Source organism: Pteropus alecto, unplaced genomic scaffold, assembly GCF_000325575.1.
Source record: "Pteropus alecto unplaced genomic scaffold, ASM32557v1 scaffold5, whole genome shotgun sequence".
NCBI lineage: Eukaryota > Metazoa > Chordata > Mammalia > Chiroptera > Pteropodidae > Pteropus > Pteropus alecto.
The window spans coordinates 6,003,782-6,018,212 of NW_006441953.1; the positions used below are offsets into that span (position 1 = coordinate 6,003,782).

A 14,431-nucleotide genomic window follows, 5' to 3' on the forward strand; every position below is an offset into this window, starting at 1 on the left:
CTGACCGTGGAAAAGCATCTGAAACAGAATCCTAGGCTTTGCTCTCCTAACGCTGGTATAGTCCTTGAGCCTCTAAATGAAACAACCTAATACACCTTAGAGCCTTCTTCAGCTGCATCTTAGATGACCCACTTTTCTTCAAATTAAAGAAACACATTTAAGCTTTTAAAAATCATGGTGAGTTGATTGTTGGACACCCTTGAAAACAGTAAACCTTGCATTTTTGTTCAGTAATCCAGTTTTTTAAAAAATAATACCATCACCTTTTAAAGAACTTTAAAAACATACATGATCCCAAATGTGGACACTTCTTTCTGCTCCCACGTTATTTACAGCATAGATCACAGCTCTCTAATAGACGCTGTGAAAGCATGTGGTATCAAAATAAGGGCGGGGGATATCAAAATTTCAAGATGGAAAAATAAAAGAATCAATGGATCTCATTTACATTTAGGAAAGCAAACTTGAGGTTTAACCCAACATGCCACTTTGTGATTTAAAACATAAACAATTACTACTTGTATTGTGGTGATCATTTCACAGTATATAGAAATAGCAAATCAATATGTTGTACACCTGAAATGAATATAATGCTATTTGTTACTTATGTCTCAATTTAAAAATTTACCATCTTGCCTTTGAAAAAAATTTTTGGAGCTTCTTTTCCTTGCTAATCAAGATACAATAGCTTATTGATTATCCTTGCTTTTGTAAGCCAGTACGCCTGTTTGAAGCTTTTCCTGTAATCTAGTCCTTCTGTGCAATAGATATAACATATAATTCCTATAAATTATGCCACTTTTTCCTAAATTATTTGAAATGTCAACGAATGCCTCTTAGTGTCTATTTTTTGAGCTCCTCCACTAGCTCTGAAAATAGCATTCTTCCTCAATTCCACTGGAATTAATTTTCAATTTGTTATTTAATTTACTGGCATCTTGGGAAACAAGTTTTGCTGTGGAAGGCAGGCTGTTTTGAGTGTGGGTGAGTCTCTAGTCTGGTTTATAGATGACGTTGCATCAGGTTCTTTGCTGTATACCAGCGCCCCATTGTGGAAATACGTTATATGACTTGGAACACAAATGACACTTACTTAAAGCGTATTTTCAAGTTTTCAAAAGACATTTGTTTTGATTATTTTGCCAATAATCTGAAAGCATAATGTGAGAGGAATTAGGAAGTATTTTAAAGGAATTTTAAACCTTTTCCAAAGGGAAATATACTTAGGTTACAGGGAGTTTTTTTTTAATTCTAATCTTTTATCCATTTGATCAAAGAAAATTTGCAAACCATTTTTACCTCTCACCATCACAATCATTAATATCTCCTACCAACACTATTTACTTTGAAACACCGGTTTGGCTGCCTTTTCTTTTTATATGCTAGAATTCATGCAATTTTTTAATTGAAAGTTCACAACTTGTTCCGTGAATATTTTGAACATTTCTTTTTAAATTCTTTTTTTATTGTTATTTTTTGTTTTGCACTGTAAAATAGATTAAAAATTTAAGCCGGTCTTAACACACTTCTGTAGTGTAGAGAAGTGTAAGAAGGAATTTCTTAATACATGAGTTTACATGTTTAAATGAAGCATATTGTAAGTAATATGTCATGTGTTGAAGACCTTTCTGTTTGTATGTATAAAGATTCCTGATGATTTTTTTAGTGTCATCGCGTTGCGATAATTTAACTCATTTGACTTACTTGCTAAAAATATTATGTCTAAGAAGTGCTCTTGACTTCAATACCTAAACACTGAAAATCATGGCAAAGGTACCCAAAGATAAGTTTTTATACAGATACACACCTAATAAGTTGTGGTTTATTTTATTATTCATTAATCTAACAATGCTGTGTTCTAAATGAATCATGAATGAGAGTAGTTCTTTATTGTGGAATTATTTAAAACTATCTTTTAAAGAAAAAGAAATTATAAACATAAGCTACTCTAGTTGCCAAGTTGGAATTCATTATTTAATTTACCTCCTATGCAATGATATAATGCTGCAAAATGTATGGTTATGTTACAGTATATTCACAAAAGAAATGTTATTACAAGGCTTGAGAGGTAGCCATTTACGTTTTCAGAAATTTACTGTACTGTTTCAATGTGTTAAGTGCCTTGTTGTAAAGTAAAATTTTAAGCCTAGAATTCATTATTTTCCTGACATATATTTTTCATTATGAATATACTGTATGTTATTGTAATAGTTTTATTAAATGCTTACGTTTTAATCAAACATGTAAATTTCAGAAGCTCTTTTCTCCTACCCTCCAGTACCTTAATCATTGGTCTCTCGTAAGGGATTTGAATTCAGATTCTTTTTTTTAAAGAGGAAAATATCTTTGTTCAGAAATATGTTTTCCATGCTCGTGCTCCTACGTTTATAAAAACATTTCAAGAGGATTTTAGGAGCTCAACTATAGTTTGTACTTCAAAATGCTGTTTTACATTTACATTTTAAGTGCCTAATTGTTAGTTAAAACTAATTTATGTTTCTATTCTAAAGAGAATATGTGTACTTGGTTTCTAATCTCTTAGGCTTTGCTTAATAAATAATGATAATAATAATAAAGCAAGAGCCTATACTTTGTATTTACCCAATAAACTACCATGACATCAAGTCTTTTCAAAATAAGTACTAGTTTCTTTCAATTTTAAAAACTTGTTTTCTATAGATTTTAAATTTTTACTTAGTGTTAAGTACTTATTAAAACCACGAGGTTATTTACTTCAAGCACTATTTTTAAAATAAGGTAATCTTCGATTAATGGAACTGTAAATAAACTATAGTATTATTTTTCCTGCCCTTGGATTTAAGGTGAAAAAATAATTCACAACAATATAAGGTCATTCATGGAGAAGAAAGAAATCAGTTACACATTCCATGATTCTGATCCATTGCTCACAGAGAGACAAAATCATGAGTTCTTCAAGAAGAGCAGAGTCCTGTCACTCAGTTCTGAAAGAAGTATCCTCATGCCTTCACGGATGTCCTGACCCAGGCCTTGGTAGTATAGACTTGGCAACAAGATTGCAGCAAGTTGTTTCTGGACCCCTTTATAAAAGGTGAAGGCGTGACCCCCAAAGACAGATTTGGTAAAAGCAATCGGTGGAATGAGGGGACTAGGGTAAGATAAATATAGTTCAAAGATTAAGTTGTTGGATCTAGACCAGGTTATGTTGAATTATCTGGACATGATATAGATCAGAATAGGCTTTCTGCCACCTCCACCCAGGCCTTGGATGAAAAGCTCGTCACGGTGGTGGTTCCGTCTCCCTGTTTGAAACATGAAACATTAGCATGCTGACTTTGCTGGCCACAGCCTCAAAGCCTGCCCTTATCTAAGATGTATTATACAAGGAACTGATACGATGATTCACAAACCTTGACATCTAACATTTCATTTTCTTGGAATAAAATATACAAGAATATCAGAAGCATAATACTAGATTTCTCACTGACATTAGAATAGCAATGGCATATGCACTACTATGTGTCTACATAATGCATATTTAGTTCATATCTGGCACGTGTGATGAGGCATAGCATTTTACAGTTTTTATGCTTGACCTACATTCTTTAATCTTCCCCAAACCCTGCAACGTAGGCAAAGAAATGGTGACCCCATTTTGTGAGATGAAAGAGTTCATAGTGTCAGCTTTGGTACTTGAGTTTTGTTTTCTGTGTTTCGCTGCCTCCTGTCATAGTTACTATGGTAGCCATCACAGTTTGTCAGAGGTTTTGCTTTTGTTGTTTATTTTTTAGGAGAGTTTATTCCTTATCAGCCAGTTGGTTTGTTAAGAGGGAAACTGGTCCTTGCCACAGGTTCTTTGTCAAATGCTCCCGATTTTTCTTAGCGTTGCAATTGACTACATTTCAGAGGCAATACTTCTAGTGCAAAACGGCCTTGAAAGCAAAAAGGATCGACAAGTGTGTGACTCACAAATTCTGAGAACAGAGCAAACTCATTGCATGTATCAGGATACATACATGTACATTGCATGTACAGGACAGTACGCTATCACACACCTTAGCTTTGCACAGGGTAACACGGGAGACACCAGAGTGCATGTGACTTTATCTCTAAATGACTCTCAGGATCTATTCCCAAGGGGATGTCAAAAAGAGAGACGTGATGACCCTCTTTCAAGGGACAGCACAGCTATGAGGGCATGGAGCAGCCTTGGGCTTAGCGCAGTCTGGGTTGATTCTGGGCTCCTGAAAGGACCAAAGTGAAGCCCCAGGATTGTTTGGTCCTGGCATGAACTGGTGAGCTTTCTGTGCTAAAAATGTGCCCAAACCAGTATGTGTTCTTGCTTCTGGCCAAGTTCCTGGGCAGATTTTACTTCTTAGATCCAACCACTTCTCTCTTTTTCTTTCTTAGTTCCTTAAATGATGTATTTATTTGAGTAGAAAGAAAGGAAGTCAGTGCCTTTAAGAAGCTACCATATATCAGGCACTGCTAAAGGCTTTCTCTTACCTAACACTCAGCCAGGTGCATCTCCCCGTGCTGCTTTCACAGGGAGAGGTAAACATGGGGCAAGGAGCATCCAGGCTCCCATCCCGTCAATGCCGAGGCCCGTCATTCTCTGCAGCAGGAGAGTCACCCCCTGTGCAGGGAAGGCAGGAAAAGGGTTGCCTCTTCCGGAAATCCTTTGCCAGCCAGGTTTTGTGTTGTGGAGAGCAAGGTTAGTGCTCCAGGCTGAGCCCTCCAAGACTCCGTGATCCACCTTTAGCAGAATTCTTGTCTCCAGTTGACTCCAGTCCCTTCACCTACAACTATGTTCTTTTCCTCTTTGTAGTCTCATGCCTGATGGTTGATGTGCGGTGAGTGGGGCAAAACTGTTGTTCCCATCACCCCTCTCTCCTCGCATACCTCCCCGAGGCTGGTGGCAGAGGACTGGCAGAGGGACTGTGGGCCTGTGGGGGGCCAGGCCCCCAGAGCACACACCCCCAAGGTCTACAGACATGACGTCTTTGCTGGGAGGAGATGGTACTGTTCAACATATTTTTAAATTATATCTGGCCAGTTTCCGAGTTCATGGATTGAAGAGAATGTTTACATTTGACACGGGGCGGGCAGGCGGGCAGGGGGACAGTTCCCTGTTGTCTTTGTCAGTTAGGGCTGCTGTGACAAAATACCATAAGTTGGATGGCTTAAACAGTGAACATTTATTTTCCACAGTCCTGGAGGCTGGGAGGTCCTAGGTCAGGGGGCCAGCAGGGTCAGGGTCAGGTGTGGGCCCTCTGCCAGGTTTCCTTACACCTGGGAAGAGAGAGCGCTCGTCTTCTTACACAGGACACTCATCTCGTCACGGGGCCTCCACCCTCATGACCTCATCTAAACCTAATTACATCCCAGAGTTCATACCTTCTAAATCCACCCTATTGGGGGGTTAGGGTTTCACACAGTCTTTTTTGTTTTTTGTTTTTGCCTCCTCCCATACCAATTTGTGAGGGGAAAAAAAACCTTTATTGATAAATAAGTTACAGTGAAATAAATAGAGTGATGGTTTGATGGGGAATAAAAACTCCAGCAGAATATTAGTCTCTCTTCTCCCGCCTCCAGCTCTTGAATTCTGCCTTCTTACTGGCCCCTTTGGGTGAAGAGGTCTTGGTGGGTCCTCGGGCCCTTGGGGACCTCTGTCTTCCTAGCCAGTGATGCTGGCGCCGTCTTGGACCCACTGCCCTTAGGAGGAGCAGTAGCTTTGGCTTTTAGTCCTTCCCCAGTCCCCTGGCCAGCAGCCTCTTTAGGGACCTTGTTCTCCATCTTCTTTTTGGCCAGGGAAGCATCACCATTCTTGCCCTTGGTGACTGTGGGTTTTGAACTCTGACTCCCAGCTTTGGTTTTCCTGTGGGCCTTGGCATCTGGGCAATTCCTTCTGCCTTTGACCTTTGACTTCCCATGGGGCTCACTGGCACCAGGAGGGGCATATGTGGCCTTGTCTGGCAGTCGGGGTGGGGGGGCCTTCCTGGCCTTGCCTACTCTTGTCTCTCTGTCCTTGGTCTGGCCATCTTGGGGGCTTACTCCTTGGCTTCACCGGGTCTCCTGGGGGCAGTCATGGTGGTTGTCTTTCTGGGCTGGATTCTTTTGATGTGCTTGGGAACTAATTTGAAGCTTCCAGTGGCCCCCCGCCGGCCTTGGTGTTGGTTGGCCTGACGAGGAGGGCACATTACATGCCAGTGTCCAGGGCCTGCTTCAGCAGCGGGGGACACAAACATGTCGTCCATAACACCAGGGTTTCTTAATTTTATACAAATACATCTTTTTAAAGTGAAGTGCACTGCTTACGGTGCCAAGTCTTAAGCTCCTTGGGTTCCGTGGTTCTTCCTTACCTGTGAGCCCTACCTATGCAAGGCCCCACCACTGTCAACTGACAGTGCCACCTGTCCTCTGTAGTGCAGTGCTCAGTCCTACGCATGCTGTGCTTCCCCAGCCAGTATTATCAGCCATCTCCAGAAGAGGCAACATAACATGGTGGCCCTGTGCTCTCTGGGTTTGCATCTCAGTTCTTCCAGTACTGGCTGTATGTGGAAGACCTTAAACGCGTTGCCTAAACTCTCTGGGCCTTAGTTTCTATATCTGTAAGATGGAAATAATAATAGTCGATGTCCCATAGAGTTGTTGGGAGGACTAAGTGAAAGATGTTGTTCCAAGATACACATTCGATAAGTGTTGGCCAAATTCAGTTAACAAAAGTTTAGGTACCATGGTTCTAGCACCGAAATTGTTAACGTACATCCAGATCTTGCCTGTCTTGAAAGTTCAGCTGAAGTTTCATCTCCTGAAAGCTTTACCTTCTTCTCTGAATTCCTCCCTAAAAGACACAAGTTGCCAAAAGGTGAGATACTAAAACACTATTTTAAGATTTTTAAAAACTATATCCTGTTTCCATACCAAATTAAAGTTCCTTAGGAGAAACAATTGTCTTAGTATTCATTTCAGTGTCTAACAAAGTTCTTATCACATAGGAGGTACTCAACAAATATTTATCGAATGAATATTTTAAATGTTCATTCAATAAATATGGATTTGGATTGTCAACAGAATTTATGAAGATTCAGTGAAAAGTAAATTGCCTATTATGCCACCAAATAATTTGTTTTAAAATAATTGATGTGTATAACTTGAAAATGTTTCAGTAGCCATCATACAATAGGTGTTTTGGTCAAAAATATGGATTGAAAAATAAAGAGAAGTGGGAAAATCCAGTGGACTTGGCCCCAAAGATAGTGGACTTGGCCCCAAGATTTAATTCCTAAGGCAGCTGCTTCCCAGCCATCCAACCTTGGCAAGTCACTTTACCTACCTGAATCATCATGTCCCCTCTATAAAACGAGAGGGGACAGCATCACAGTGAAGATTCAAGGTCACGTAAACGACAGAACTTGATACTACCTGACTCATTAATTTATAATAAAGTCTAACTGGAAAATAAATTGGGATTTTAAAAATATTTTTTAAATTGTAAAGAATTTAAGAATTTTTAAATTGTAAGAATTAAAGGATTTTTAAATGAAACATTTTCTATTTAATACAAGAAATTTGTTGTGTTGTACAAGCTTTTGGATTTCAGTTGAGAATGCTGTCACATGCTTGAGCTTGTTTCCAAAGGCCCCACTCTGCCCAGCTCCCTCACATTTCATAAGCTCACAGTATGCGTGAACTGTTTCGCTGTGTCTCTCCAGAAACATCCAGAAAAGTGAGTGACAAATTGCTAGTGTGGAAATACTTTTTTTCTAATTTAAAAAAAAGGACAACTCGTAGACACAGACAACAGTGTGGTGGTTACCAGAAGGAAAGGGAGGGAGAAGGTAGATAAAGGTAAAGGGGGTCGATATCTGGTAGTGTAACTTTGGGCGATGAACAGAATGCGATATTAGATGTTGTATTATAGAACTGTGCACCAGTGTTCGCAGCAGCATTATTCACAATAGCCAAAAGTGGGGACAACCCAAATGTCCATCAATGGATAAATGGATAAACAAAACATATATATATATACACACACACAATGCAGTATTATTCAGCCATAAGAGGGAATGAAATTCCAAAATATGCTACAACATGAGTGAACACTGAAAACATTATGGCAAGTGAAATAAACCAGATTCAAAAGGACAAATGTTGTATGATTCCACTTACATGATGTATCTAGAAAAGGCAATTCAGGGAACAGAAAGTAGAAGTAACCAGGGGCTGAGGCTGATGGAAAGTTACTGTGTAACAGGTACGGAGTTTCTGTTTGGGATGATGAAAAAGTTACAGAAATAGACAGCAGTGGCAGTTATACAACATTATGAATGTACTTAATGCCACTGCATTGTACCCTAAAGATGGTTAAAATGGTAAATTTTATGTAAATTTTACAATAATTAAAAAAAAACCTGTATTTATTCTAGGACTATTTGTAATAAAAAAATAACTGGAAGCAATCTCAGTATTAACAGAGGATTTGGCCAATGTATTGTGACACAGCTACATGGATTTCCTAATGGTCTCGGTTTCACCTCTGCCCCTTTACATAAAAGCAGCCAAAGTGATTCTATTAAAACATAAGCCAGATGTTGGTATTCCTTCCCTAAACATTCTCCCATGGCTCACCCTCTTAGTCAGGGTGAAAGCCAGAGTCTCTGCAAAGCCCCCTACAAGGCCACCTCTTTGATTTCATCTCTTTCCATTCCTCCCCTTGCCTTCTACACTCTAGCCTTGTTCCTGGAACACTCTCAGCGTAATTCAGCCTCGGGGCCTTTGCACTTACTGTCTCCTCTGTCTGGAAGGCTCTTCCCCCCGGTATCTGCAAGCTTTCCATCGGATGACCAGCTATCTATTCAAAACAAGCCTTCCCTGAACACCTTATATAAGACAGCACTCCCCCACACACACTCACACAGACAGCAATCTCTACCATCCTCCTCCTGTATCTTATTTCCTCCATAGTACCTATCACCAGCTGACACATTATACATTTGTTCATCTTTTATCTGGCTTCTCCCACTAGAAAATAAGCTCCTGGAAGGGCAAGTACTTTGTTTTGTTCACATAGTATTCCCAGTGCCGAGAACAAAGCATGATACTCAATGCTCAGTAAATATTTCTTGAATGAATTGATTCAGTGAAACACGAGACAGCTGTTTAAAAAGGACGAGGGAGGCAGATCAATGCTCACTGACATGGCAAGATTATCAAAAAACACCATTACGTGAAAAGAACAGGTTAGTGAACCAAAAGTATAGTATGATGCCATCGGGGGAGGGGGAAATCTATGTATGCATATAAGAAAGGATATCATACTTTTAACAGGTTATCTCGGGTAGAAAAGCAAAGTGCATGCACGTGTGTGTGAGTGTAGAGTGTGTGAGTCTGTATTTTGTTTTATGTAGCAATAGTCTTAATACTAATTCTATGTCTTGATTTATTCCATGGAAATCATCAAAGATATATATCACAATATTGTCCATAATAGCAAAGAAAAAAGGAAATAGCCTGTGTCGACAACAGATATTGATCAGTTAAATTTCTAAATATTCCTAAACAATGGACTAGATTTTTTAAAACCCAGAGGTCAGCAAATAATGGCCTGCAGGCTATGTCTAGCTGGTGTCTTTCTTTTTCATAAATAACGTTTTAGTGAAAGATAGCCATGCCCATTTATTTACACATTGTCTATGGCTACTTTCCTATCCCCATGGCAGAGCTGCACGGTTGTGACAGAGACCGCATGGCCTACCAACTGTGAAATAGTTACTGTTTGGCCTTTTACAAGAAAACGTTGCTGAACTCCTGGACTAGAATATAGTCATTGAAAATGATTTCTGGGAGAATGAAATGGAAAATGTTAATATATATTTATCCACATATTAAGTATGTGAAAATCAGAAATATTTATAAACCTTTAAAATATCATTGATACATAAAAAAGACTGGAACGATGTATATAGAAATGTTACAGATTACCTCAGGATGGAAAAAATGGTGATTATTATTTCTTCCTTTATAGTTTCCTGCATTTTCAAATTTGTATAAACACTATGTATTATTATATAAAAAATCAGAATGAAAAATTGACTTTTAAATATCTAGTTTACTTTGAGTATTATGTTCTTGCCTAAAAGAAAGAGTAGATGACCTTTCAATGTCCTTCCTTAAATGTGATTATTCATGAGACTTAGTTATTAGGCAAAGGGTCAAGCATTCTCATCTGAAACAGAATAACAACCCCATGTCAGTTTTGTTGTGGCAACTGGTTATGCTTTACTTTGTAACTATATTTTTCCATATTTTATTGCCTAAGAATGTTATCAATCAGAGGCCAAGTTCAAAGTCCTGACAGTCTATTTAAGAGGGCCAATATCAGAGATTAGAGGAATCGTGCAGTCCTGTGTTACTCCTTCATTTTACCACATGAAGAAAACAACAGGAAGGTTTACAGATGGCCCACAGCAGCCCAGGTAGATGTGGGCAGAGCTCCTGTGTGGCTTCCATGCTGACTCCTGCATAATAAATGGAAGTCCATGAGGGATAAAAGAGGAACAGGAATTTCAGCAAGGCTTACATAAAAATGAAATGTCAGGGATCAGTAACAATATGGGCAGGCTAACTAAAGTTAGGATAAGTTTGTTTTTTAAGAGGAATGTTACTCTTTACTTTTTCTATTCCTCTTTGTTTACAACTACGTCACTGTTACAGTAATAATATATCATGTAACTTACTGAGAGTATCCACTTCACAATAGTAACTAAGTCTTTTTCTTTCAAGAGATTGGATTTTTTAAAAATTTGTTCTACTGAGACATAATTTACCTAGAGTGAAATGCACAGTTCAGTTTTGACAAATGCATCCACCCAAGTAACTAACACTCCCATCAAGAAAGAGAAGCCAGAAACATGTCTCATGTCCCTTCCCAGTCAGTCCTACCTTCTGTTCTGATTTCTATTCCCATAGGTTAGTTGTCCCTTTCTAGAACTACTTATAAATGCAGTTATTCAGTATGTACTCTTTTGCATCTGGCTTTTTCACTCAACATAATGTTTTCTGAGAATCATCATGCTGTGAGGGTGTATCATAACATTCTTTTCTTATTGCTGAGCAGGAGTCTATCTTACCATTATACCGCAGTTTCCTCCACTTGCCCTTCTCTCTTGTTGAAGGATATCTGGACTGTTGCCAGTTCAGGCATTAAACAAAAAGTCTGTACCAATCCTGGCACCACTTTGTCCAAATAAAAAGAAGTTTTGGGAATTGGACTCTGTTACTTTTGATATTCTGCCTTCCATTCATACTTAGATTTTTCAGGGGCCTCCTTGCCTGATCTCTTCTCCAGGAAAATATCAGAGCAAATACAATTGGAGAAGAATGAAGTAAGTAATATTGAAGATAGGCAAGTTTATTTATTCATCATACAAGCGTAAAGACTGAATATAGAAAACATGTTAATATCCTGGCCAGTCCCACAATTTAATGTTGGAAAGGAAAGGTAAAGCTGCAAGGAGTAAAAAAAAAAAGGGGGGGGGGGGCGGGGCGGGGCGCAGCAATAGTGCCAACCTGTAGAGTTTAAGGCATTATCAGGGCCCTAATTATCAGGGTAAAGAAGTACATAAACACTATATATAGAAGACATGCATAGGAGTATATGAATCAAATCATAGGGACTTAAGGAAAATGAAAGGGTTAAGAGTCTAAATAGCACTTTTATTTTCTCTCTTAATTAGCATCAAACTCTTCTTAAGCCATAAGCCCTCTCTGTTCATGCTCACTGACTCTGGATGGGTGTAGTGTGTGACACTGACCTCCCAGAGAATTACAAAGCAGCTGGACAACTGTAGCTTTACAAATGGAGTAATGTAATACCACTCTTGATAACAAAATAATAAGTACTTAGATGTTTTGGATATACTGTTACCAACAATTCTGGCCAAAATCCATGAACAGCAAGAAGGATTTCAGTGGGAAAATGAGTGGTTTAAAAATGATCTTTGGGGAGTCAATAAAACATGATTTTTTTCCTTAATGCTCTCCTTGTCTTCCTTTTCCTCTCCGCCCCAAAGATCTTTCAGTATTCTCTTCTTTTACTGCTGCTGCTGATTATATTATTCTCCTATTTAAAATAGGAAGGGATGGAGCAGAAAGTATTCCTGTTTCTACCAAGAAAGCCCTGAATAAAATCTGGAGAAATTCATCCCAAAGAAGCACTAGATGAGCTATGTGCTTCATGTTTAAAATAGTTTATCCATGGTATTATTAAAAACATAGCTTCCTGTTTTAGTCTGCTACAGCTGCCATGACAAATTACTACAGACTGGGGTGGCTTAAACACAAATTTATTTCCTCACAGTTTTGGAGGCTGGTAGTCCACGATCAAGGATTAGTGTCTCCTGAGGCCTTTCTCCTTGGCTTGCAGATGGCCACTTTATCACTGTGTCCTCACATGGTCGCCTCTCTGTGCACACGTCTGTGTCCTAATCTCCTCTTATTAGGACACAAGTTATTTTGAATTAAGGTCCACTCGTATGACTTCATTTTACCTTAATTACATCTTTGAAGACCCTGTCTCCAAATGCAGTCACATTCTGAGGTACTAGGGATTAGGACTTCCACATACAAATTTTGGGGGAACACAATTTAGCCCGTAACACTTCCTGTCTGCATCACAGACCTGTTAACCTAATGAAATAGAATATTTTGGAAAATGCTGTGAATGCAATTATATCCTGTACAAGAGGGTGTCTGTTAGGGTTGTTAAATTAGTCGCATCTTCAACTATTTTAAAAGCCTTGGTGATTTCAAGTTGTTTGTAAGGACCAATGTTAGTGGCTATTATTTTAGAGAGCAAGGCTACAAAGAGAATCAGAGACACACTGAAGATTGTATCTGCAAACGAGTACAGTTTAAACTTTAAAAATTCTCTAAATTCAACAATGAGGAAAGTAATTTAAAAATTAATGGTTAATTATAGAAAATAGATGTGTTTTAAAATACCTTACAAAGAACATGGCAAAAATGATACTAGAACAGAGTAGACTTGAAAGCTAGCATAGTCTACTGGCATCACTGTCTACAGAAAAAAAAATAGAGTGGATGAGAGAACGAATAGAAAGGACTCAGTATGCTTTGGTCGCACCTTCCTAAGAACAGCATGGTGGGCAAACTTTTAGTGTGCGCAGTAGAATAAAAATCGGAAATCAGGAAACAAACCGATTTGTTTGTTATGATCAGCTAAGTTGATTCATACGAAACGTACCTTTCAGTAGTATAAAAAAAAAAAAGTCAAATACTGACAATTCTGTGTCAACCTAACAAAAGGGGAACCAGAGGATTTAGCCTGTAGAAGAGGGAAAAGGGACGCACCCAGGAGCCATCATGATGGAAGATTATAGGACTCTGTCTTAAAATCATTATACAATTCACATATTTATATATAATATCTCAACCTCAGCATTTCAGGTTTGGTCTCATGCCGATAATAATATTGTCATCCCTCCTCACCCAATTAATTTTCTTTTCAGATTATTAGCTACTCAAATTCTCCAAGCAAATTCCTGGATTAGGTCTTCTGCTTTACCGCGCCCCCGCCCCCGCTTTCACTCTCGGGTTGAGAGGTTTCCCTGGCGGTGGCCAGTGCTAAGATCTCCGCTCCATCACCCCACCCACCTCCACGCCCTCCCCATCCTTCTCGCAGCGTTGGCCGCGCTATACCTGCGAATTCTCCGCATTGCGTTTCCATCACGCTGTTGTGGCCCAGCGGAGGAAAAGTCCTGTCTTCCTCCGAATCCCGATGTAGATAAATAGGCAACCCTGTCCTTTTGTCACCAGGGCGTGTGGCAGGGACCCCACTCTCCCAGCTCAGGGTGGAAGTGCTGGGGTTGAGACAGTCACATCAGGGGCCTGTTGTCCTGGCACCATTGATGCACTCGAAGGACAAACGAATGACAAAGTCCCACAGCCAATCACAGCGCAAGAATGTGTTGCAGCATCTTTGCTTCAGGAGCGGCCACTGCTAAGCTGGACCTAGACGAAGGCCACTACAGAAATTAGGCGCGAAACTCTCAGACCGCGCGCCCGCCTGGTCCGCGGACCCCACTTTAGCGGCGTAGCGAGCGCGTCCCTGTTTCCGCTCGCGCGTCGCGAATTAGAGGAGGCGAGGTGAAAGCGGGCGAAGGGAGCGCAGCCAATCCGGGGCGCCCTGCCGCGCTCCTCCCGCCTCCGGCTCCCGGGCCCCGCGGCAGTCACAGCCCGGCGCCGGCAGCTGCGTGCGCTCCACTCCCGACAGCGAGAGGAGCTCGAGGCTGCGGCCGCCGGGGCCCGGGCCATGGCCTCTGCCGTGCCGCCCCAGCCCCAGGCCGAGGGCTCGCCCTGGCCTCTGTGCCTCCTGCCCGCGCCTCAGGGGCTGCTGCGGCTGGACCCCACCGGCGGCGCGCTGCTGCTG

General features: G+C 40.3%; 1 protein-coding gene and 1 long non-coding RNA gene across 2 annotated transcripts in view; one reads left to right on the forward strand and one right to left on the reverse strand.

The window, feature by feature from the left end:
* Positions 1 to 1,443: 1,443 nt before the first annotated feature.
* On the reverse strand, positions 1,444 to 14,095 carry LOC107196195. Its single transcript, XR_003048491.1, has 2 exons — positions 13,702 to 14,095; positions 1,444 to 6,823 (listed from the first exon to the last, which is right to left on the reverse strand). It is a non-coding gene; the product is annotated as an uncharacterized LOC107196195 (long non-coding RNA).
* Positions 14,096 to 14,215: 120 nt separating this feature from the next.
* The window catches only part of LOC102882745 (cytochrome P450 2U1), a 15,774-nt gene continuing 15,558 nt past the window's right edge, over positions 14,216 to 14,431 (forward strand). Inside the window, exon 1 of the mRNA XM_025051855.1 lies at positions 14,216 to 14,431. This exon is cut by the window's right edge and continues 379 nt beyond it. Within this exon, the coding sequence (XP_024907623.1) occupies positions 14,315 to 14,431 (117 nt within the window). The 5' untranslated portion in view covers positions 14,216 to 14,314.